Below are 24228 nucleotides of genomic sequence, written 5' to 3'. Positions count from 1 at the left end.
ATTAAAATTGAAGTCAGAAATATTTAGAGGTAAATGACTTACATTTGGAAATCCTACTATTTAGCAGGAAAGATGTTCCCTTAAATGAGACCAAGCTGTATGGTGGGCTTGTAACTATGATTAGTAGAAGCAGGAGTTTCCAACAGGCCTTGTAACACAAAGAACCCTGAATATTAATCAGCATGTCAGTGTGGTTTTCAAGCTGCACCACACACAAGTTTCCTCAGCCTACTGTAGCTGCAAACCTAAAATAGCCTGAAGGTCAAAGCCAGACAGACATACTCTTGTCACTGAATGTGCTGGCCATGACTGATATGAGTTGAGCTTACTTCCTCCACTAAAATTATGGTGGAAAAATAAACTCCAAACTCAAGGGCAATCACTATAACAATCTTAAGAGGAAAAAGAAGAGAGAAATAAGTCCAAAAGTGGTCTAACACAGCGATCAGCTCAGACCTCATTTTCACTAAGAGTCTATTTTTGGAGTCACACATTTGAATTATTGCATCAAGAAGGCTGTAACAGAAAAGATGTCCATGAGAAAGTAATGGGAAGCCAATATGCAAAAACGAGAGTGATCGGAAACGACCATAAAATCATCAGGCTATTGACAGCTGGGGAAATTCCACGTGCCAAGCAAATCAACTGCAAGGAAATATTAGAGGCTTGAGATGAAAAAAATACACCTGAATCTGTAATTGAATTAGACAAGCCTTGCTGCATGGAGAACTCTGCCGGTCACCAGGATGCAAGGCAAACGCTGGGTTACCAGAAGCGCATTTATCAGCCACAGTGATTTATTGAGTGCTTTAATAATACAAGTGTACATCAACTGATCCACAGTCAAAAGTGGCAGGTCCCTAAGAAATTTACAAGCACTTTAAGTAAATCAAAATACATATTATTTTGTTCAATCCAGCAGTCTTCTGCGTGGGGACAGAAGCCTAGTGATAAACAGAGTCTCAGTAATGCACAGTGATTCTGATTGAAGCTTTTGTACAAAAATCTGGTTCCCAGTAGCATGCACCCACCGATAAAGACTTCAGTACAAAAAAATTAACCCTAAGCATTACATTGAAGTAGAAACGAGATAGAATTCTGAATTCGTGTTTTCCCGAAGATCACAGGAAGGGAAAAAGGATCCAAAGAAAACGAACAACAAAAAAACAAAACCACACAGGAATACGAAGCTTTGAAAGAAAGCTCATATTATTACAGATCTGACATTGTTTGCACTGAAAACAAAAGTTCCCATCCCCGTGGAGGTGAGATTAAAAAAAAAAAAACCCAGATCTTTCAAGTTAACGAAATTAAACAGGGAATAAAACGGGAACGGGTGGGGAGCAAAGGAAAGGGAGGTGGGGGGATGGATGACATTCCATCACAAAACGGTTCAAAAGGTGATAAAAATAAGACAAGCAGAGCCGAGGTGCGGGGCCCCGATGCACTTGGTGAGTGTGCCGCGGGCCAGGGCCCTATGTGGCGTACCGCTTGGTCCACTGCCTGGCCATCCGGTCGTGCTCCGCCCTGTTGGTCATGTACTGTGTGGCGATGCTACCCACCAGCGGGTCAGCTGGAAAGGAAGCAGAGTCAGAAGTCAGTCCACACCAGCAGCTTGGCCTCTTCAAAGCTGGGGAAGAGAGGAGTGTCTGGAAAGCTGGCCCTGGCTCAAGGCGTGGGCAGAGAAGTGAGATGCTGCGCTCTGGAACAAGGTCACCTTCGCCATGACCTGCAAGTGACCTGCCCCGGAGACCGCATCTCACCGCCGCCGCCCGAGGAGCCGCCCGAGGAGCACCTACCTGTGCTTTGACTGCCGCCTCTTGTCACGTCTCCAGACAAGCGTGACTCTCTCTGTCCCCACCATACATATGCTTCTCCCCCTCCTCCTCCCCTGGTTTTCAGGTAGATGTTTATTTCACAGAGAAGATGCAGGTGGGCTGTGGGCGGGGCCTGCAGGGTCCTGGATACGATCCCCTGGGGGAAGGGGGCGGGGGAAGCCTGGCCAACTCCCTGACCTGGGTTATTGCCCAGGCAGGGGTCCAGCAGCAGGTTAGTGACCCACTGACACAGGGCGACAGGCTGCTTCTGCCTCTGTATTTGGGAATATCAAAGCCACAGAGCTCTCTACTACATAAACAGCGATAGACGTTAGTCACAGCTAACGCTCACTGACTTACCACGTCCTAAAACTTTAACACGGGGGCGGGGGCTGGCACGGGATGAAACTGCAGCCTAAGGATGGGGGTTTTCAGGGCTGGAGCCGGGCCCTGACTGCAGGTCTCCTGGGACACTACTCCACCCAGACGGGATCAACGGTTAACGAAAATTCAATTCAAAGCAACTAAAAAAAAATGTAATTTAGGTTTCTGGAGATCCCAGAATCCACCCGTTTCCCTCCATTCTCTAATCTCACTTCTTCCCTGAGTTTTATTTCCTGTGTTCTTGGTGTTGAGAATTTGAGTGTATCAGAGCACGTGGATAAGAAAGAACCAAAAGGGAAAAGGAAAAATATTAGCAAAAGCTAACGTTAAATATGAAAAAAAGAAAATAGGTAAAGAATATGGAAGTGGGTTTGTGGTCTAATACCACCTCATAACTCGGGAAGATTCTGAGAGTCTGCTGAGACCCAGTAAGACATTCAAGGTCACACCTTCGCAATAACCAAGGTATAACAGGAATACCACCTTTGAATGACCTGCTGATGCTGATGATAACAAAGCTTTTGAAAGTCCTCCCAACAAGACTTTGCTTTTATTTTTTAAATTTTGTTACAGTTCTAACATTATATTACACCATTTATTTTTATTTATTTATTTTTTTTCTTTTTTGTTTTCTGGCCGTGCTAAGAGGCTTGTGGGAACTTAGTTCCCTGACCAGGGATCAAACCTGGGCCCTGCAGGGGAAGCACCAAATCCTAACCACTGGACTGCCAGGGAAGTCCCGAAGACTTGCTTAAGTTTTAACAAACCTCACTTAAGTTTTCTTGGACTTGTGCTAAGTTTGTTATAATATTCTAGGGAGAGGCCAGTTTCTTATATTCACTTACATCACAAACAGTGATAGTCAATGGGTGTGTTCAGAATGTCTGCCTCTCTGCCTACTCTGTGATTCTTGTCCTTCACTTGCCCAAATGGTGAAACTCTACCACTTCAACCAACCGAGCCAGGGTTCAAGATGACTGAAATCAGCAGTACCAGATGTAGACACAAAACACCCGGGGTTGGCAAGATATTAAAAAAAAAACGTTGTCTTTCAGGTCAGACTATAGAGTCTAAAAAGGGTCAAAGAGAGGTCTGAGTCACATTTCTCTACCTTTGAAACAAATCATCTTGTTTCAATTTCTGGAATGCAAAGCCTTAGGGCGGAACTCGGGCACCTTCAACAGAGCTTACATCTACATTGCTCAAGACAGCTGTTTGGTTAAACACACTCTACATTAGTGATGTGCGCTCAAGAGCCATCTCTACTTCCTGACTTAACTGGTCGAGGTAAAGGACAGGTTTAATGTCAGAAGAATGACCAGTGACGTTAATGTTCTAGTGCAAATCTACCCTCACTGAGAGTGGGCATACTGGGAACAAGAGTCTGCTGTTTCAGCTCAAAGGAGGGAGAGGGAGAAGGAGACAGTGGGGTGGGAGAAGCATCCATAGTATGTCAACAGGGGCAGAGGGGAAAACCTCAGAAACACGGCAGGGTGTTATCGATAAAACTCACACGCGTTGTGCAGACATTGTTGGGTACGCTTAAATACTAGCAGTAAATTCCTTTGAGTTCCTTTTATAATACCTTTTCAAATTCGATTTTGAAAAGAGAAACATTTTTCCATCTGCAAAATTATACATGCTAAATATAAAAACAATAATGAACAATTTAAAAAAATCACCTCACACAGTACACAGGACAGAAAGTTGTAAGTGAAAACCGTTTGCATATTCACTGAGAGAAGTACTGTTAACATTTTGACTTCCATCTTCCCAGACTTCTTTTCTAAACATACAATTTTAAAAAAAGATCATAGTCTGCTTTTGGAAACTTTTAAAAAACTCACTGTATGGTGAAGAACTTTTTGTATCAATAATTATATCCTACCCGATCATTTTTATTTGATTTGATTTTTTAATTGAAGTATAACGGACTTATATTACTATATTAGTTTCAGGTGTACAACGCAGTAATTCGATAATTTTATAGATTATACTCCATACAAAGTTCTTATAAAACACTGACTATATTTCCTGCACATCATTTTAAATATTAATCTGAATTAATAACCAGTCTTCTGTTTAGAGACCTTTGGGTTCTTTGTTTTTTTTTTTTTTTCTGCTTTATAAACAATGCTGTGAAGAACATTATTGTGTGCACATCTTTGTAAATTTATGCAAATCTTAAAGTATTAACGAAGGAATAAAGGTATAAAATGAAGGAATTTAAAAATCATGTGTTATCAATCAAATAGTTCTTAAATGCTAAAATGTTTTGTTGAATAGAAAAAAATTAAGACTACAAGTAACTGAATAGAAACTATGCAATAAACGTATATCCAATGACCATTGCAGTGAATTTAGTGGATAGAGATACTCCTTTTGTAGTATATTTATAACTATGACTTGAAGTAAGATTGAATCTTGTTATTGGGTTTTACATTTCCTGGATACAGATACGCCAAGGATGAAATAACAGTCTCCAAACATAAATTACTCGACCTTATTTCTCTAACAATTTCTTCCTACAATAGAAGGAAAATTTCCCCATCATTTTGGATTCTAGATTGTTACTACTCTCCTAAGTCTTTGTCAGTCTGAGATGATCATCTATCAGTCTTCCTCCTCTTTACTAAAGAAAAACCACAAAGTTCACCCACAAATAAGTAAACTGAAATTCAAGTCTACACTGCCTGCTTTTGGTCTGTAATTATTTGAATTTCTGAGAAGAGAAGCATGTTCACACCTCGCTCCTCTCACAGCAGATGGTTATTATTACTGATTATTAGATGGTTATTATTACTGATTCTCCTAATTAGTAGTGTGGTACGTATGAGAGGGTCCCTGGGGCAGAGGTACAGGATTCACGGTGTGGTCACTGGAAATTCCCGGGGCTGGGAGCTGAGAACACAATGCCCTCCATCAAGAGACCTCTAAACCACATCGCCTCATCTGTGTATAAAAATCATGCCATCATTTTTGCTGGCACAAGACGGGCTGGGAAATAGTAGCCTGGGTGGAAGTGTAAGACGGAACGATCACTGACGACGGGTGACACGTCTTCTTCCTCCTTCTCCTCGACTTTCCCGTCTGACCTCTGCTTCCCTACGCAGCGCCAGGCGCCTGAACGGCACGCACGGTTATTTGCAAGTGAGTGAGAGGTGATCTCAATGCTCTGCCCCTCCCCCTTCTGGAGACTCGTGTTTCGTGCACCTTTGATTCCAGAAGAGAAAGGCTCAGGCGACTCCTGCAACCCCATCTGAAGGCTCACCTCTCCGTGACGGGGGCTACACTGGAAACACTGGAAACCAGAAGGGTTCACAGCCCGTCCAGGAAAGGAGGGAGACAGGGATCAAGACTAAAGGGGGTAAGAAGCAGCTACGTGGTTAGAGGGAGCGGAGAACGACAGGCAGATGGCTGAGCTGCCCAGTGATTCCATTTGCAAGGCCAAAGAACGTTCTCTCTTGGTTGGTAGGTGGTATGGGAGAAATCACATGGCAAAGGAACGCTGACTCCCTTTTCTTAAGACAATGCATATATTCTCAAAGAAACACAAACAAAACCCGTCCAGTATGATGGAAAAGGGGGTGCGCTCCGGGTCCAGACCGCCTGCCTTTGTACCTCGGTCCCACCGATAACTGCGTCATGTCAGGCAAAGGACTTAACTTCTCTGTGCCTCGGTTTCCTCAACTGCAAAATGAAGTTGCTATAGTTGTTGTTATAAGAATGAAATGAACTGATCTATAGTTGTTATAAGAATGAAATGAACTGATTATTGTCAGGCACATACAAAACTTCTGCTATCACTTTCAAAAGGAAGACAGGAAAATGAATATTCATGTGCACCTTAAAAAATATAAATCTGATTGTCCTCTTGAAGACATTCTCTTCAGATAAAATCCAAAGTCTTTAGCATGTAACTATTAGAGAAATGCAAATCAAAACTACAATGAGGTATCTCCTCACACCGGTCAGAATGACCATCATCAAAAAATCAACAAACAATAAATGCTGGAGAGGGTGTGGAGAAAAGGGAACCTTCTTGCACTGTTGGTGGGAATGTGAATTGATACAGTCACTCTGGAGAACAGTATGGAGGTTCCTCAAAAATCCATAACTAGAGCTACCATATGATCCAGCAATCCCACTACTGGGCATATATCTGGAGAAAACCATGGTTCAAAAGAATACATGCACCCCACTGTTCACAGCAGCACTATTCACAATAGCCAAGATGTGGAACCAACCTAAACATCCATTGACAGATGAATGGATAAAGAAGATGTGGTACATATATACAATGGAATACTACTCAGCCATAAAAAAGAATGAAATAATGCCATGTGTGGCCACATGGATGGACCTAGAGATTATCATACTAAATGAAGTAAGTCAGACAGAGAAAGACAAATATCATATGATGCCATTTCTATGTGGAATCTAAAATGTGACACAAATGAACTTATCTATGAAAGAGAAACAGACTCACAGACACAGAGAAAAGACTTGTGGTTGCCAAGGGGGAGGATGATAGGGGAGGGATGAATTGGGAGTTTGGGATTAGCAGAGGCAAATTATTATACATAAAATAGATAAACAACAAGGTCCTGCTGTAGAGCACAGGGAACTATATTCAATATCCTGTGATAAACCGTAATGGAAAAGAATATGAAAAAGAATGTGTGTGTATATATGTAACCGAATCACTTTGCTGTACATCTGAAATTAACACAACATTGTAATGCAACTATACTTCAATAAAATAAATTAAACAAAAACAAAACCGGGCTTCCCTGGTGGCGCAGTGGTTGAGAGTCTGCCTGCCAATGCAGGGGACATGGGCTCGTGCCCCGGTCCGGGAAGATCCCACATGCCGCGGAGTGGCTGGTTCCGTGAGCCATGGCTGCTGAGCCTGCGCGTCCGGAGCCTGTGCTCCACAATGGGAGAGGCCACAACAGTGACAGGCCCGCGTACCACAAAACAAAACAAAACAAAACAAAACAAACAAAAAAAACCAAAACCAACAAAGTCCTTAGCATGGCTCCCACGAGCATCATGATCTAGACCTAATCTTTCCAGCCTTCTCCACCCACGCTTTAAACCAGAATCAACAACTCGCAGCTTCTCCAACAAGCCCTCCAGTAAGCTCTCTGCACCTTTGCTTCTGCGACGTCCTTTGCCTGATGGGCTTCTACGAATTTCTCAACATTTAGTTCAGGCATAGCCTCCTTGGGGATGCTTCTAGGGGTTTTGTAGCAGGCTTATGTGCCCCATTTCTGTTTTGTCTGTTTGCACCTCTATCACCATTCTGAGAACGCTGCCTTTTAGTTGTCTGTCTGCTGTATATCTACATTTCCCATGGGACTGGAGCCCATGCGTTCAGTCATTCATCAACTATCACTGAGTCCCTACTATGTTCCAGGTCCTACAGAACTAGTGCTAAATAAGCAAACTCCTGCCCTCATGGGACTCTGCCTGGGTCCCTCTGTCTCCGTTTCCCTCTAGTTAACCCCATGTTTACTGCGGTGTATGAATGGATAGAAGAACATAAGACAAGTAAGTAAGGAACACACAAAATAACAGCCAGAGCAGTTACTCCATAAGGCAGGTGTCCCTCTGTAGCATTATATGCTGGCTCATCATAGAAGTTTCTCCTCTACACACGACCAGCAAGTCAGTAAAGGGGACCTGATGGAGAGTGTGACAGCTTTCTTGTCACTTTTCTCTTTTTTTTTAAACTTATTTAAAAAAATTTTTTGTATATAAGCAGGAATCCTCCCTCCCTCCCTCCCTCCCTCCCTTTCTGGCTGCGTTGGGTCTTTGTTGCTGTGCACGGGCTTTCTCTAGTTGCAGCGAGCGGGGGCTACTCTTTGTTGTGGTGCGCGGGCTTCTCATTGCGGTGGCTTCTCTTGTAGCGGAGCAGGGGCTCTAGGCTCACAGGCTTCAGTAGTCGTGGCATGCAGGCTCAGTAGTTGCGGCTCGCAGGCTCTAGAGCGCAGGCTCAGTAGTTGTGGCATACGGGCTTAGTTGCTCCGCGGCATGTGGGGTCTTCCCGGACCAGGGCTCGAACCCGTGTCCCCTGCACTGGCAGGCGGATTTTTAACCACTGCGCCACCAGGGAGGTCCTAACTTATTTTCTTATTGAGCTTTGTGGTTTGCACTTTGCCATTTCTTGGATTCGTTGAGGCTATAAACCACCGCTTCTCCAGCTGTCCCAGTATCCCCATGATGAGCACTTACTCACCAAGTCACTGGAGGCTTTCTGTGGGTCTGCCTTGCAATGAGGAATAGCTCTTTTTTGTGTCTTTCATGGAACCTTCCTTCCATGGTTTGGTTTAGCCTAGTTTTATTTAAATCTTTTATAAAATTAAAAAGTAATTGATGCTCATTATAATAAATTTAAATAATAAAGAAGCATGTATGATGTAAAGAATACGATCTTCTTCCCTTAAGTTTCCCACCATCTCAAGGTAACTGCTGTTAATGGTTGGATGCTCACTCCTCCAGACTTTTTTCTTTTATATATATATATATATATTTTTTGTTTGTTTGTTTATTTGTTTGTTTTTTGCGGTACATGGGCCTCTTACTGTTGTGGCCTCTCCTGTTGCAGAGCACAGGCTCCAGACGTGCACGCTCAGCGGCCATGGCTCACATGCCCAGCCGCTCCGCGGCATGTGGGATCTTCCCGGACCGGGGCACGAACCTGTGTCCCCTGCATCGGCAGGCAGACTCTCAACCACTGCGCCACCAGGGAAGCCCTCTTTATTTATATTTAAACCCAATGGGAATCACATGATTCTGCAACTTGCATTTTCCTCTGGGCCAATATACAGTAGTTGTGTTTCTAAGATACTAGAAATAGACCTAGCTTATTATTTTTAATAATTACAGGGCATTCCTTTGCACAGTTATTCAGCATTCATTTTCCCATCCCCTACTGATGCACATTTATTGATACATTAGATTTGATTTTTTGCTATCAGGACTAGTATTACCATCCTGTATACATCTTTGAGCATAGGTTTGTGTCATTCTGGAGGGTAGATTCTTCTAGGTGACAGTGTTGGGCCAGAGAGTACAGTACACATTTAACATTTTTGCCAAATACTGCCAAATGGCCCTTCAATAAAAGGATGTACAATTTATCCTATTTCTGGACATTCTCCCTAACACTGCATTACCAATCTTTAAAAATTGTTTTTGTCAAGATAACCAAAAAAAATAAAAAATCTCTGTCATTGTTGTATCTGGATCTAACTTGATGTCTACTGAGGTTTAACATATTCTTGTGTTTGTTCACCATTTGTGTTTCTTCTCCTGTGATGTGCTTGTTCATGCCTTTTGTCTATTTTTTCCTTACTATCATGAAGGAGTATTTTATATATTATAAATATTAAGCATGCACTGTAAGTTCAGCTTTGGCCTCAGTATTCGGCCAAAATTGCTTTAGTCTTTGGAAGACTGAACAGACAAATGCCTCCTTTGATGTTATTTTGAGCTTTGCTGAACTTGTGGAGATCAAAGATCAGGTTACCATCATATTTAATAAATATAGATCATCTTTTGGACTTACTGCTAATATCTGAATACTGGTTTTTAAAATATTGGTAAGCATGATGAATGTTAACTTGGGACTGTAAATCTCTTTCAGTTGAAGACAAACTATGACATACAAGGAAAAGATTTGGAACTGCCTTCACACGTATTCCTACAAACGCTCAAAGTGAGAATGGAAGCGCAGCTATCATAAGGGCGAAGGCTTCTGCTACAAAACAGGCCTTAGATTGTCCACCGCAGATACTAATACTGAGAGTAAAGCACTTGTAACAACCAGTGGCTGCTGGCAGAGAAAGTAGTGCATCCAATGATTGTGTGAGTCAGGAAATGAACGCAAACATATTAGAGATAAAAATGTGAGGGCAAAAGTCTTCTGTTGGCTTTTGAAATATCCAGAAGACATCGTCTTTAAGCATTTTGCACACAGCCCCGGTTTGTGGGAGGACTGCAAGGACACTGCACCGTGATCACCGTCAGCCAAATCTTTTAAGTGTAGGGGTTGAGGAGGTAAGTCTTCACCTTTCTGTTACCATTAGAGAAAAAAGAAAGCTTACTGACCTGATAGCAAAATCTCCACGAAGAGTAACCCACGCTGGGACAGACAGCCAGAGAAAAACATGCTTTTCAGCAGGCGAAAACATCTGTCTACGTCTTGCAAGCGTGCAGAGGAGTCTCCTAGCAGCTGGCAGTGCCAGGAAGTTATACTGCGACGTCATCATGACAAACTTTAAAAACATACCTAATTTTTCATGAAATTAAAAAAAAAATTTTTTTTTGGCCACTCAGCCTGTGGGATCTTAGTTCTCCAACCAGGGATTGAATCTGGGCCACGGCTGTGAAAGCGTAGAGTCCTAACCACTGGGCCACCAGGGAAGTCCCTCTAATTTTTAATAATAATACTATAGTATCACTTAAATTCTTAAAATAAATTCCATATTTATTTTTGTATCTCAGAAGATCACTTTATGGTGGGAACATTCAGCATTGCCTTAGGTTGTTCATTGATTTTAATGCTGGCTGTTCAGTATTCAGCCAAAAATAAATTCAGTGCACCTCTAAGGAAAATACTATTTATCTGTTATATGTGGAGGAAATATTTTCTCCCAGTCTTTTGTCCTTTAACCTAGTTTATAATGTCTCTTGCTATTACAAGTTTAAAGTTTTTCAGTACTTAAATAAGTCAATCTTTCCTTAATATTTTTTAGTGTGATGTCATGTGGATTTGACAAAGGCCTTCTCCACTCCAGTATTTTAGAAGTATTCTCCTATATTTACATACAGTAACCATCTGTGCAATGCTAGCTTTATCACACAGACGATTCCCATATGTATCTGGACCTGATTCTGTACTTGATATGCTTTCATTCGATTAATTTGTCTTTTGCTTTGTTTACTCCTATTTTCTTGCTACTGTTTTACAGTATGTTTGATATCTGGTAGGATAAGTTCTCACGCGTCCCCATTTCTTTCCTTCACTAAAGTTTTACTTGGAGAACTGTAATCTTGAGGCTAAGACTTGGAGCAATTAAAGCTAGTTCACCCCAGGGTATAGGAATTCATGTCTCTTTGAAGAATGTTATCAAGATTTAGGAATGACTGAATTCCTCAGGGTCTACTAATTAAAAATCAAGTGAGTAGGACAAAGTTAAGGTTTTCTGTAGTTTGGAATGTGGGAAAACCAGACCATTAATTATAGGCCTAACCCAGACCAGAAAGGTTGTTAAGTACCCTGAAAAAAAAATATATATCATATATACATAGAGTGTGTGTGTGCATGCGTGTGGTGCTCATGGCTCATAAAGCGATTTAGGGAGAACGTTACCATGTCTATGATTTAAACCAACTGGTGGATGTTATCCAACTAGATTTAATTTTGAAAATGCTAAATAAAACTGCATACCAGTCTAGCAAGATATGCTATTACCTCATAACTAGCGATGCTAAAAGAGGAATCAAGTATCCCAACTTCTAAAGAGACATTAATACCTTCCTCAGGACTTGCTAAGAGAAGAGGAGCTGGGGGGGCTTCCCTGGTGATGCAGTGGTTAAGAATCCGCCTGCCAATGCAGGGGACACGGGTTCGAGCCCTGGTCCGGGAAGATCCCATATGCCTCAGGGCAACTAAGCCCATGTGCCACAACTACTGAAGCCCGCACGTCTAGAGCCCGTGCTCTGCAACAAGAGAAGCCACCGCAATAAGAAGCCTGTGCACTGCAATGAAGAGTAGCCCCTGCTCGTCGCAACTAGAGAAAGCCCGTGCATAGCAACAAAGACCCAACACAGCCAAAAAAGAAAAAAAAAAAAAAAAAGAAAAAAGAAACACAGCCATTCTCAAATATAAAATTACATAAAGTTACAATTAAGTAATTTATAAAGGTAATCAATACTTAAAACTCATCATTCCTTAATTATTTTACTGCTATTATTATTTATCGTCATAGTTTTTTTCAAGGTCTTTTCTATCCGTATGGTGGAAAAACACCATGTGCTACTGTGCATCTTGTCCTGATTACACACTAAGGAAGGTCACATAAGTAGCTTGAAATCAGCAAATGCTACAAATTAGGACTTGATTTACTGTTTTGTTGATTGCCTGTGGTTAAGAAAGTGATGGAGAAAATGCTAATAGTGCAGATCAAACTTAAAAGTGTATCATGTCTAGATCCTTACACAGTGAAGAGCATAAAAATTGGAGGATATATTCTTCCAGCACATGAAACCATTATCTGATTCAGAAAGAAGTTGCTCATGACACTAACCAGTGAAGTTCTGACATTCTTTTCTTTGTTTTACTTTGGTCTTAGTTCTTAACTATGTACGAAAATATCACCCAACATTCCTGTTAGAACCACACTCATTTGTTAGTTACAGCTGCAAAAGTCACTGTAAGTCTGCTGAGAATGAATCAGCTACATGGAATTTGCAGTAAAGAGTACTGTATATTTTATTATCTGTAAACTGTGTACATTTTTACATCAGTAAAATGTATAATAAATGTATGTACGTACATATGTGCATACAACCACCCCTTCTAGCCACTGCCCATTTCAAAGTTACCAACATCCATGGGCAAGGGCTTAGCCAAGGAAGCTGAGCCGGGGCTGGGTCTTCTACATCAGGGGACTGGGAAGTGAGACCTCGGATTACGGCACGTGAAGCAGCATTTTGACGCCTGTCACCCAGAAGGCATGGACGGCAAGATGCTGCTTGCCAAAGAAGCAGGAAATCAGTTACAGGGATGCCGCCCTCATCCTTTATCTGACCCCACAGCCCAGGAGTCAGGCCTTGGAAAGGGAGAGAAGAGGTGTCTGAGAACCAGACCTGCTTGCTCCACCCTGAAGGAGTGGAAACAGGAAATTAGATTTAAATCAGTACGAGAGGAGAGTTTAAAAACCGACAAGACTGACTTTTCTATTAACTGAAAGTAACCCGAATGCTGCTAAATATTGTTAAGGGGTAGAAAAGCAAAATTCAACTAAATGTGGCCTAAAGCAGTGACTGGAGAAAATGAAGCCCAGTCCATATGAATGCCCCCTGAGTTGAGATGGCTCAACAAACAATACGAATACACTGGCTACAACCTAAACTATACTGTTGATAAAATATTTTTCCAAACGTCAAAACTTGTCCTATCAGCCTACACAGCAGTGCTATGTACCCTAAATCAATGTGTGTTTTGAAATAGAAAGCGTCTGTTAGACTAGACTCGTCCACAGAGCAGCACAGATGGTGCTTCCCTACTGAGAAGCTACTGGATTGCAATTCCAGGCTTAGTTAAACAATAATTCCTAATGAACTCTCAGAAAATATCCTTACAGTACTGGACTTAAGACACCAGAGATTCACATTGCTTTCTGCCGAAAAGTTCATTCTGTTTTAAGTAAAAATAAAAGGCACTTTTCATTTTCACCAAGAACTTTACTGAACAACGTATTTGCTAACCAAACAAACTTTTTGGGCAACCCAATACCTCTGCAAAAAGCTAGGGCTGCAGCAAGTAGGAAAGAGTCAAAGATGCTGAGATATCAAAGCTAGATTTTTTAAAAAAGCAGCTTTATTGAGGTCTAATTCACATACCATATAATCCACCCATTTATTGTGCACACTTCAGTCGTTTTTAGTACATCCACAGAGTTATACAGTCACAATCCACTTTAGAATATTTTCACCACCCCCAAAAGATACCTTGTATCCTATTCCTCTAAATCCTCGAGCCCTAGGTATCCACTAATCTTTCTGTCTCTGTCTATTTACCTATTCTGGGCATTTCGTATAAATGGAACCATTCAACATGTGGTCTTTTGTGATTGGCTTCTTTCACAAACCATCATGTTTTCAAGGTTCATCCATGTTGTAGCATGTAACAGGACTTCATTCTCTTTTATTGCCAAATAATATTCTATTGTGTGAATATACCACACTATATTTATCCATTCCTTAGGTGATGGACATGTGGGTTGCTTTCACTTTTTGGATATTGTGAATATCCAAATGCTGCTGTGAACATTTGTGTACAAGTTTTGCATAGATAGATCTGTCTTCATTTCTCCTGTGTCTATACCCAGCAGTGGAATTGCTTGGTCATATGGGAACTCTATGCTTAACCGTTAGATGAACTGCCAAAATACTGTCCAAAGAGAATTTCACATCCCTCCCCAGCAACGTGTGAGGGGTCCAATTCTCCACGTCCTCACCAACACGTGTTAGTATCTGAGGATGCCAGATTATAAAGACAGAAGAGCTTACACCCATTGGCCTCTACCTACCAAGTGTCCAGTTAAAAAAATATATACCATATTCCCTGCAAACATTTGTTCCTGCCAACCATGGAAAATAAACTCTCTGAAGTTGGAGTATTTTTCTCACGGTCTGTGTCTACGAGAGACCAAAGATTATCCTGATTCTGTCTTCCCTCTACTTCTAGCCCTGATGGAAGTAAAAATGACAGCAATAATCTAATGAGACTTGTTTGTAATGCACACCTTTTCTTCAATCTAAAAAAATACTTGTTAATCCCACAGTCCTCAATTGTAGTCCGCCCACTAAAAACTAGTATTCTAATGTATCAATTTCCCCCTCACACCATCTCTTCTGTTCACACTGCTATTCGGCGCGGAGAGGAGGACAGGAGATGGTGTGACAGCGGGTGTGAACACAGCAGTCGTGCTCCAGACGCATTGCACATGTCCACAGTCTCCACTGCATCGGGGAATCTGGACTCGAGTCCAGAGGGATAAGTAACCCAGCTCAGGGCCACAGCTGGACCAGAGTGTCAGTGGTGTCAGTTGACTGGATCCTTCTGTCTGCCGTTGAGGGCTGGCAGTGTGTAGCCGAGGCAGCCTGGTGAGTCACATGGACACTGCGGCGCTGAGGAATGACTTTCCCTCAGAGTGTGGGCTTTGACTTGGGCTGAGGCCTTGCTCTAATCCTCCTCCCAACTCCTCCCTTTCCTTCAGGGTAGGCAAGGCCTCTTTTGCAGTCTTTTTTTTTTTTTTTAATTAATTTTTTTGGGAGTATAGTTGCTTTACAATGTTGTGTTAGTTTCTGCTGTACAGGAAAGCGAATCAGCTATATGTATACATACACCCTCTTTTTTGGATTTCCTTCCCAGTTAGGTCACCACAGAGTATTGAGTAGAGTTCCCTGTGCTGTACGGTAGGTTCTCATTAGTTATCTATTTTACACATAGTAGTGTATATATGTCAATCCCAATCTCCCAGTCCATCCCACCTTCCCTTCCCCCCTTGGTAACCATACATACATCTGTTCTCTATGTCTGTGTCTCTATTTCTCTTTTGCAGTCTTTTATCACAAAAACAGCAGAGTGTCTGGGGCACTGGAGATGACAGTTCAATAAGTATTTGTGTAATAAATGAATTAACGAGTAATTCCACTGGTCAGGATGGAACTTAGTTTGTTGGAGGTATCAGGTTTCTGGCTAGACATCCTTCTTCCTTCCCATGCTTGAGCCTAAATGACATTTATCCCTATGGGATCGGCAGCTCCCCAAGTCACTAATGTGAGATAGTAAGCATTTGGGCAGCCCTGGTGTAAATTTTTTTTGTGATTTAAATTAATATTTAGCTATCTCTGCTTCGAGTCTAAAGCATACAATATGAGCTACTTCCTATAACTGACCTCTTACTTGGTCTTCAAGCTTCCCTGCTATCTCCTTTTGGTCCCTGAAGGCTTCAATTCTTATTTTTTAAAATTGAGGTATAGTTGATGTATAATATATATGTTTTAGGTGTACAACATAGTGATTCACAATTTTTAAAGGTCATATTCCATTTATAGTTATTATAAAGTATTGGCTATATCCCCTGTGTTGTATAATATATCCTTGTAGCTTATTTATTTTATACATAGTAGTGTGCACCTCTTAATCCCCTACTTTGCCCCTCCCTTCACTGGTAACCACTAGTTTATTCTCTATATCTGTGAGTCTGTTTCTTTTTTGCTATATTCACTAGTCTGTTGTATTTTTTAGGTTCCACATATAAGTATATCATACACTATCTGTATTTGTCTGACATTTCACTCAGCATAATACCCTTCAGGTCTATCCATGCTGTTGGAAATGGCAAAATTTCATTCTTTTTTATGGCTGAGTAGTGTTCCATTGTGTGTGTGTGTGTGTGTGTGTATCTTTATCTATATCTATACCTATATCTATATGTACATGTATATCTACCTCACATCTTTACCCATTCATCTGTTGATGGACATTTGAATTGCTTCCATATCTTGACAACTGTAAAGAATGCTGCTATGAACACTGGGGTGCATATATCTTTTCGAATTAAGTGTTTTCATTTTCTTTAGATATATACACAGGAATGAAATTGCTGGATCATATGATAGTTCTATTTTTAATTTTTTGAGGAACCTCCATACTGTTTTCCATAGTGGCCGAACCAGTTTACATTCCCACTAATAGTGTACAAGGGTTCCCTTTTCTCTACATCCTTGCCAATATTTGTTATTTGTGGTGTTTTTGATGATAGCCATTCTGACAGGTGTAAGGTGATTCTAACTGTGGGCAGGAGCACTCAACCAAAGTAACTGCATACACATTCACTCCTCCAAAATAATGAATTATTTAGGAGAACTGTCTTGTCCCATCTGTGGGAGGGGAGAAAAGAGCAAATTGCTCATTGTGGGATTTTTCTAATCCGCATTTTAAACCCTCTCAGAGTTAAGCCAACTTCTCTGGAGCCACATGGCCCCTATAACCCATGCAGCGTGGAAATCCCAGCCCTCTGCTGGTCACTGCTCCCCTAAGTAGGTTATGGGTTGCCCCTAACAAGACCTGTTGCACTGGCTTCTGTAACCTGCTGACCATTCTTACCTTAATACTTCTCAGCATGGCTGCAAGCCTCTGTCACCTTAAAAAAATGCCAGGCCTATGTTGGGACAAGGACATACACCAAAACTCTCCAACTTTCTCACTCTTCAGGAGAGTGCAGTAATTCAGAATTGGGCCTCTCTCGGATGTGGAGAAAAGGGAATCCTCCTACACTGGTGGTGGGAATGTAAACTGGTGCAGCCACTGTGGAGAACAGTATGGAGGTTCCTCAGAAAGCTAAAAATAGAACTACCATATGATCCACTCCTGGGCATATATCCAGACAAAACTCTAATCCAAAAAGATACATGAACCCCTATGTTCACAGCACATTGTTCACACTAACCAAGACATGGAAACAACCTAAATGTCCATCGACAGAGGAATGGATAAAGAAGATGTGGTATATATATATAGTGTAAAACTACTAAGCCATAAAAAAGAACGAAATAATGCCATCTGCAGCAACATGGATGTAACTAGAGATTATCATACTAAGTGAAGTAAGTCACAAAGAGAAAGACAAACATCCTGTAATATCACTTATATGTGGAATCTAAAATATGACACAAATGAACCTATCTATAAAATAGAAACAGAATCATGGACATAGAGAACGGACTGGTGGTTGCCAAGGGGGAGGGGTGTGGGGGAGGATGGACTGGGAGTTTGGGATTAGCAGATGCAAACTATTGTATATAGAATGGATAAACAACAAGGCCCTACTGTACAGCACAGGGAACTATATTCAGTACTCTGTGATAAACCATAATGGAAAATAATATGAAAAAGAATGTTTATATATATATATAAAACTGAATCACTTTGCTGTACACCTGAAATTAACACAACACTGTAAAGCAACCATACTTCAATAAAAAAAAAAAGTGAAAAACCCGCACAGAATCGAGCCTCTCTCTAAGCAACTGCAGGACCCCTTGGTGAAGCAGGGGAAATCCGGCTTGTATTTGGTTGCCTCCCTCCCCATTTGGCTAACTCCCTGGCGTGTTTATTTCCCCTTCCTGACACTCCCAGATCTTTCTCTCTGAGAGGAGATGACCATATATCTGACCTCGGTGTGACTGTCCCCGAATGGGTCATCTTTCCCAAGGGCGTGTACATTTTCAAAGAGAACTCCGGAGACCCCATTTAGCACAAAGAAATGACACTAACACAAAACGGTTGGAACAAAGGAATAGGTGTATAATTTAGCTCTGTCTTTTGACTTGGAGGGGTTTGGGGCTCTTCACATCACAGAGCTGAAAGCCACCCCCGAGACTCTGCCTCTGAAGGGACACAGAGCAGGGTGTGACACACAACCATGTCTTTGCCCTCCCCTTCTCATAAGCCTGGTTTTCACGATTACTCCTCATGTAGCTGGATGAGTGCATCATTTTTCGTGAAAATTTGACCTGCACTGACACTTTAGCTTTGCAAATGGTACTGTAACACTCATGATACTGCTTTAATTCTTTCTCCAAGACACATCATGAAAAGTGAGGAAACTGGTTGCAGAAAGCTGGCTTCTTGGCTCTGACTCTGCAGACCTTTAATGGGTGGAAGAGACGATGCTTTCTACCCTGTGGAGGATGCTGACAGGACCTCCCCCCATCATCCCCAAGGGCTTTAACCCACCACATTTATTCACGGCTGCTTAAACCATGGGATTCTTTTTGGAAATAGAAAGGCCACTCTTGATGCGGCATGAAATGGGCCACACCAAGGCCCTAATCTTTAAATGCTCGTGTTGGAGACACAGTCACAGGTTCTCAGATGCAGTGCCTCATTTGGAGTATTTTTTTGGAAGCTAAATTTTGGTGTTAAAATGGAATCTGGTAACAAGCAGTAAATTATACAACTGTATTTAAATTCTAAAATAGTTATTTTTACAGCAGCTTTATAAAGTTTAATTTACCCCCTTGCCCTGAAAGATTTAATGAATGCTTCAAACAGCTCCACCTATTTTTCTAGAATTGGATATATTTGTTTCCAGTGTAAATATGCTGACTAGATTTGCATAGTGATTATATGTCTAGAGCTGTTTTTTTCGGGGGAGGGGAGGGGGGAGGCAATGAACAGACCCACTGCCCCTAGATGAGAATGTACCCACATCTGCATGAACAATTATATTTTCACCTGCAAATTAGGTACGCTTTGTACCTGTAATGTTTTCCTTGCTTAAAAAACTATTCTTTATATACACACACTGTGATTGTTTTTAAGAATGATTATAAAAATATATACATTTTTAAAAAGGTTCAATCAACTCTCTATACCCGTTAAGTTTTACCCCATTTTGTCAGAGGCCAGTAAGCAAATTTTGGGCATTAACATATACCATGTTGTCTTACTTAGGTTTAGAAAAACCAAACAAAATACACAGCTCTCTGGGAAATACACCTCAATGACTATTTGTGGCAAATAAAATTAATAGAATGGATGTTCCTTTTAATTTTATCTACGTACCAACATTTCCCTCATAGAATATATCTAGTGAGGATTCTTGTTTATATCCCTAAATTATCAATTTGAAATTTATTGAATTCTTCAAATTAAAAAAAAAATTCTTCCAGATAAGACAGAAAGTTAAGAGCTTCAAAGAGAAAATCATTAGAGAAAATAATACGAAGTGCTCGGCACACCAGGAGAGACATCCAGCTCCATATTAAGAGGTATGGGGTGGGGAGGGGGAGGGGGGGTGTATCTGAGACTGAACAGCCTCCCGGCCTCTTAAGTGAGAACTCAACTGCTACCTGCGTGAACAATGACTGTATTCTCCCTTGCAAATTAGGTCCAGCAGGTACCTATAGGGCTTTACATATTTAAATTACTCAGTCTAGGATAATCATAAAAATCAGTAATAAATAAAAATAATCCTGGAGAACTATTCCCTGAAAGATAACAAAAGAATTAAGCATCATCGGCTTTTAACTGAATGAGAGGTTATTTCTAAGGTACGTGGCACCAAACCACTTTGGTGTCAACTCATGTGAAATATTTTAACAGGCTTTAAAATTCTTACTGGAGTGACAAGTAGATGTTTGTGTCCTTAATTCGACATTGTACCAAAAAAAAAAAAAAAAGGGAAGGATGTATAAACTCTTCATGGCAGGACAGACCGGGCCGCTGGTATTGCTTACACGTGACTATCTCTTATTTCAATTTTGTTTAAAATAGGAAATGAAAGTTAGCTCAGTAATTTAAATCTAATTCTCGTTTGTACTAAGTTCAAGTCTCTAGTACATGATACCTGACACAGAAAGGCCCCCAGGTAATCTAGTGTGGGGTGACAGGTCATGGTTAAGGCTGATTACAGGGCAGAAGAACAGATGTTTCCTGCCTTCCATGACCAGTGGCTCTTTGGGCCCGCCTGCCCTGGGAGTGATGTTAAATGCTTAACGAAACGCACTTGGAGTCCTTAGAAGGTGCAGGGCTGTACTAAGAAGCCAACCCTCAATCTATAATCAGGTTATAAACCAAACTAAAAATGAATAATTGTATCTCTAGGGACAAGATAATGAAACGTTAGTGCTTAATTTCATTAGCTAGTTATTTTTACTCTGTCAGAACTAAAGTCTGTGAAGCTGTAAGAGGTTCAGCCCATACCTGTAGCAAGTCATCACGTTACGCTTGTGTTGAGACTTCCGATTTCTGGTTTATTTGACTAATCGCGTTAGAATTTCTCAGGAAGCGGTACTTAACTTATCATGGGAATGAGGGTGTCTATAAAAGTTTGGTATTAGTGCTTGAACTGGTCAATAAATAACATGTAGATGAGCAGATTTTAGTGACCAGAAGTGCTGAAACAGGCAAAATAATACGCTCATCCTGGACGGGCAATATCCAGCTGATGGGATGCGAGGAAAGGAAGGCATATTCCAGAAGTTGGTACATGCCACGTCTCTCATCCACCTACACTATCCTACAAGTTAGATTACGGATGACAATCTATAAACTAAACACAAGTGAGTCCACCTTAGGGAAAATCTGCTGATGAGTTGGTACCCTGAACCGCCTTTTCTTGGAGACTGATTTCAGAATGGTCCAAACCTCACAGTCTGAACTCATTTACCAGACTTGTTTTTAAATAAGTCTGAGACTCAGGCATCAAACTGAAAACATATATGTATACATTTATAGATACGCCTGTGTGTGTGTCTGCTTAGGGGTATAAAAGTGTGAGGCAGAGGAGTGGCAATAATAAAGCAAAATACTGTTTGCATACTTGCATTTATCTGGGCTTTCATCCTAGACTTAGAGAATAAAAGCTATTAAGCAATGCGTTTTTGAGGTCTGAGAATCAGTGTGCAGATCAGACATGGTTTGTTTTGAGATTAGCCTGAAGTCACGGTGGAGTATTTAGGCAACCAGGTTTTGTTAGGGCATCAAGCTGTTAGTGGCTTTGGAGGACATATCTCATTAGGGCGGAACCAGCTCTTGGCCGGTCACTATTGTTGACATGTCTTTGATAGGACCATCTATAATATGACCTTCAAGGGGTATCACTCCAGAGACTAACAATGAGAAAGGCAGTCAGACTGCCATTTTGACAGGCTCCTTTCAGACACAGGCTGACCTACTATGTTGGTGTCAAGAGAAACAAAAAGCTAGATTGACTTTCTAATGGAATTTGTCAGATCCCTATAAACTCCAAGGAAGACTGCTTAAGAGCCTCATTTGTAGACAAGAGGGTAGGGAAATACAGGGACAGAGTAACTTGCTGATAAAGAACCGAGAACTTACCTCTGAAAACATTTATGGGTGGGGCTTGCTATGCTCTCTATCTTTGGATAACTGAGTGAAGGATTAGGAAGTTGAATCTCATCAATCGTATGGACTACATAACTGATAGGTAGAGAAAGGAACAGTTTTACAGAACATACCAATTCTGTTTGTGCTATTTTAGAATCACAGAATGGTAGCATTTGTCTTAAAATTGTGTAGGGTTCTTACGAGTTAATTTAAGGTATAAATTTTGATGGTACAGAGGAAAAAATGCTGGATTCCTGAGATATACATGGTTAAGGCGTCTGAGTGGCATAAAGGGTCAAATTCTAAATGATACGTGTGCATTACATATATTAAGGGTAAATCTTTAACTTCATATAAACAGTGCAAGTATGTAATACTGGTTTCATCTGAAATCTAGGATCAGCTGGTTTTTGACACAGTATCAACAATTCTAATCTGCTTTCTTTCCATGTTTACTTTTGAGGTAGCCTTGTCTTGTCTGGTACAGCTTTGAGAAAGCCTTCTCATGGATAAGAGAATCCAAAGAACTAGTGTCAATGACTGGAATTAAAAAAAAAGGACAGAGGCATTTAGAAAACCAAACCATTTCCTTGAGAAATGAATGTTGAATTCTGAATGGTGAATGTCTGATCCACTTTAAGAGCTATGTCAGCTTATACATGTAAATGGGAGATTAAAATCATTGACCAAAACAAAGGCCCCATGGTTATGACTACCAGCATACTGAAGTATTTTGCCAAGAAACTGAAAACACTTAGACACTGATCTGTTATGGGAAACTGCTTCACTCCATGCCCCCAAGTTGTGATTCTGTGCAGTTATCCTTTTTTTTTCTAAAAGGGTTATAAATACAACGTTTATAATAGCATTGCTTCTTCTTTTTCCTCAACTGTCAGGCACCCATTTATTCCCTTTCTTTTCCATCCAGCATCCCTAAGAGGAAAGCAAGGACCAGAATGAATATCATTGCTTCCTGACCTAGCAGTTTATTTTACTAAAATGTGACCAAAGGCTTCTATCATTGCATAAAGAGGAAATACAGAGTGCATTGTGAGCTATGTTAACAATGGAAACATGTCAAGTTATTTACTGAATGTGTTATATTCCTCCACATGCTAACTTTATGATTGAAACAAAAGAGAACATTTTCTTCCCCTGAAATCATCTTCAACTTTGATCTGTAAGACCCTAGGGTAGATATAACCAAGGTGGTTATGAATCAACAAGAAGATGTCTATTAAAATTCAAAAAATAAATAACTTTTTTCTTTATATTAAAAAATTAAAATTTTATATTAGTGGAAAATACCATTAATACATTTTGGAAAATTCATTTTGCTGTAAGATGACTGACTCTTCTGGAACCATTAAATATGTTGGTAGTTAAAAGACTGGCTGGAAGTAGCAGGAAATGGAGGAAAGCGGGCTTCTAGAATTTTAGTCAACTAGAGGTCAATGTTTTTCTGGATGATTGATGGCCATAGCTGCTTGCTCAAGGCCTTGGATGATGGCTGGAGAGCATTTCAGACTGTGCTCGCATTCATGTGGTGAAAATGGATGGAGAGGTGAAGTCAGCTAATGGAGACGGCACAGAACCTTATATTCTTAAAAGTGCAAAAGTATAATTTATAAAGAAGTTATTGTAAAGAAGAAATAGTGATCCAGACTCTATTCATAAGGAAGAGAACCCAAGTTCCTGGTTGTGCAGACACTGAGCTGCAGACTGGAAACGTCCACATGGAGGCACGTGCTGTCCTGACTGCCGAGCTCTTGGAAATGCAGAAGTGTCCAGACCCCAAACCTCTCCTGGGTGACCTTCCTTGTTTAGACTGTCTTGACCTCGTGCTCGATAATAGTGACATCTTAACTCAGTTAAACAGATGGTCGCCATGACCCTTTCCTAATGCTGGGTATCCTGTTAGGAGTAAGAAAGAACAGGAGGAGGAAGATCGATTCCTGCCCTTATGGCTAAAATTTGAAAGAAAACAAACACCAGATCCTTCTTTGAGGCCAGTAGACACTGTTGCGTCCCCAGTAAATTGAGGGAATCTCGGTCTCATCAACATCCACAGTCCCCTGGGAACTGGTAAACGATGCAGAGTATTTTTACCAACATTCTGACGGGAGCTTTGATTACGCCCTGTACTAGTCAGCTCGGGCTGTCATAACAAAGTACCACAGACAGGGTGGTTTACACGATAGAAATTTACTTCTCACAGTCTTGGAGGCTAGACGTCCAAGCCAGTTTCTAGCGAGGGTTCTCCTCCTGGCTTGTGGACAGTCACCTTCTCCCCATGTCCTTACAGGGCAGCGAGAGAAAGAGCGAGCTCTCTGAGTTCTCTTCTTATAAGGACGCTAATCCTATTGG

The 24228-nt window shown here is 41.0% G+C and overlaps 1 protein-coding gene across 2 annotated transcripts in view; it reads right to left on the bottom strand.

The window, feature by feature from the left end:
* Positions 1-795: 795 nt before the first annotated feature.
* LOC308618136 (ubiquitin-conjugating enzyme E2 E2) overlaps positions 796-24228 on the bottom strand; it is a 349746-nt gene continuing 326313 nt past the window's right edge. The window contains exon 7 of one of the 2 annotated variants that reach the window (XR_014015969.1): positions 796-1573. Coding sequence is in view for 1 of the 2 variants with exons in the window: in XM_081235585.1 (XP_081091711.1) it covers positions 1476-1573 (98 nt within the window). In the remaining variant the exon portion in view is untranslated. The remainder of the gene's footprint in view (positions 1574-24228) is intronic. The other variant, XM_081235585.1, reaches the window with a different exon arrangement.

The sequence above is a fragment of the Mesoplodon bidens genome, assembly GCF_964165515.1.
Source record: "Mesoplodon bidens genome assembly, chromosome: 5".
Taxonomy (NCBI): Eukaryota; Metazoa; Chordata; class Mammalia; order Artiodactyla; family Ziphiidae; genus Mesoplodon; species Mesoplodon bidens.
This window is presented reverse-complemented; position numbering and strand designations above follow the sequence as displayed.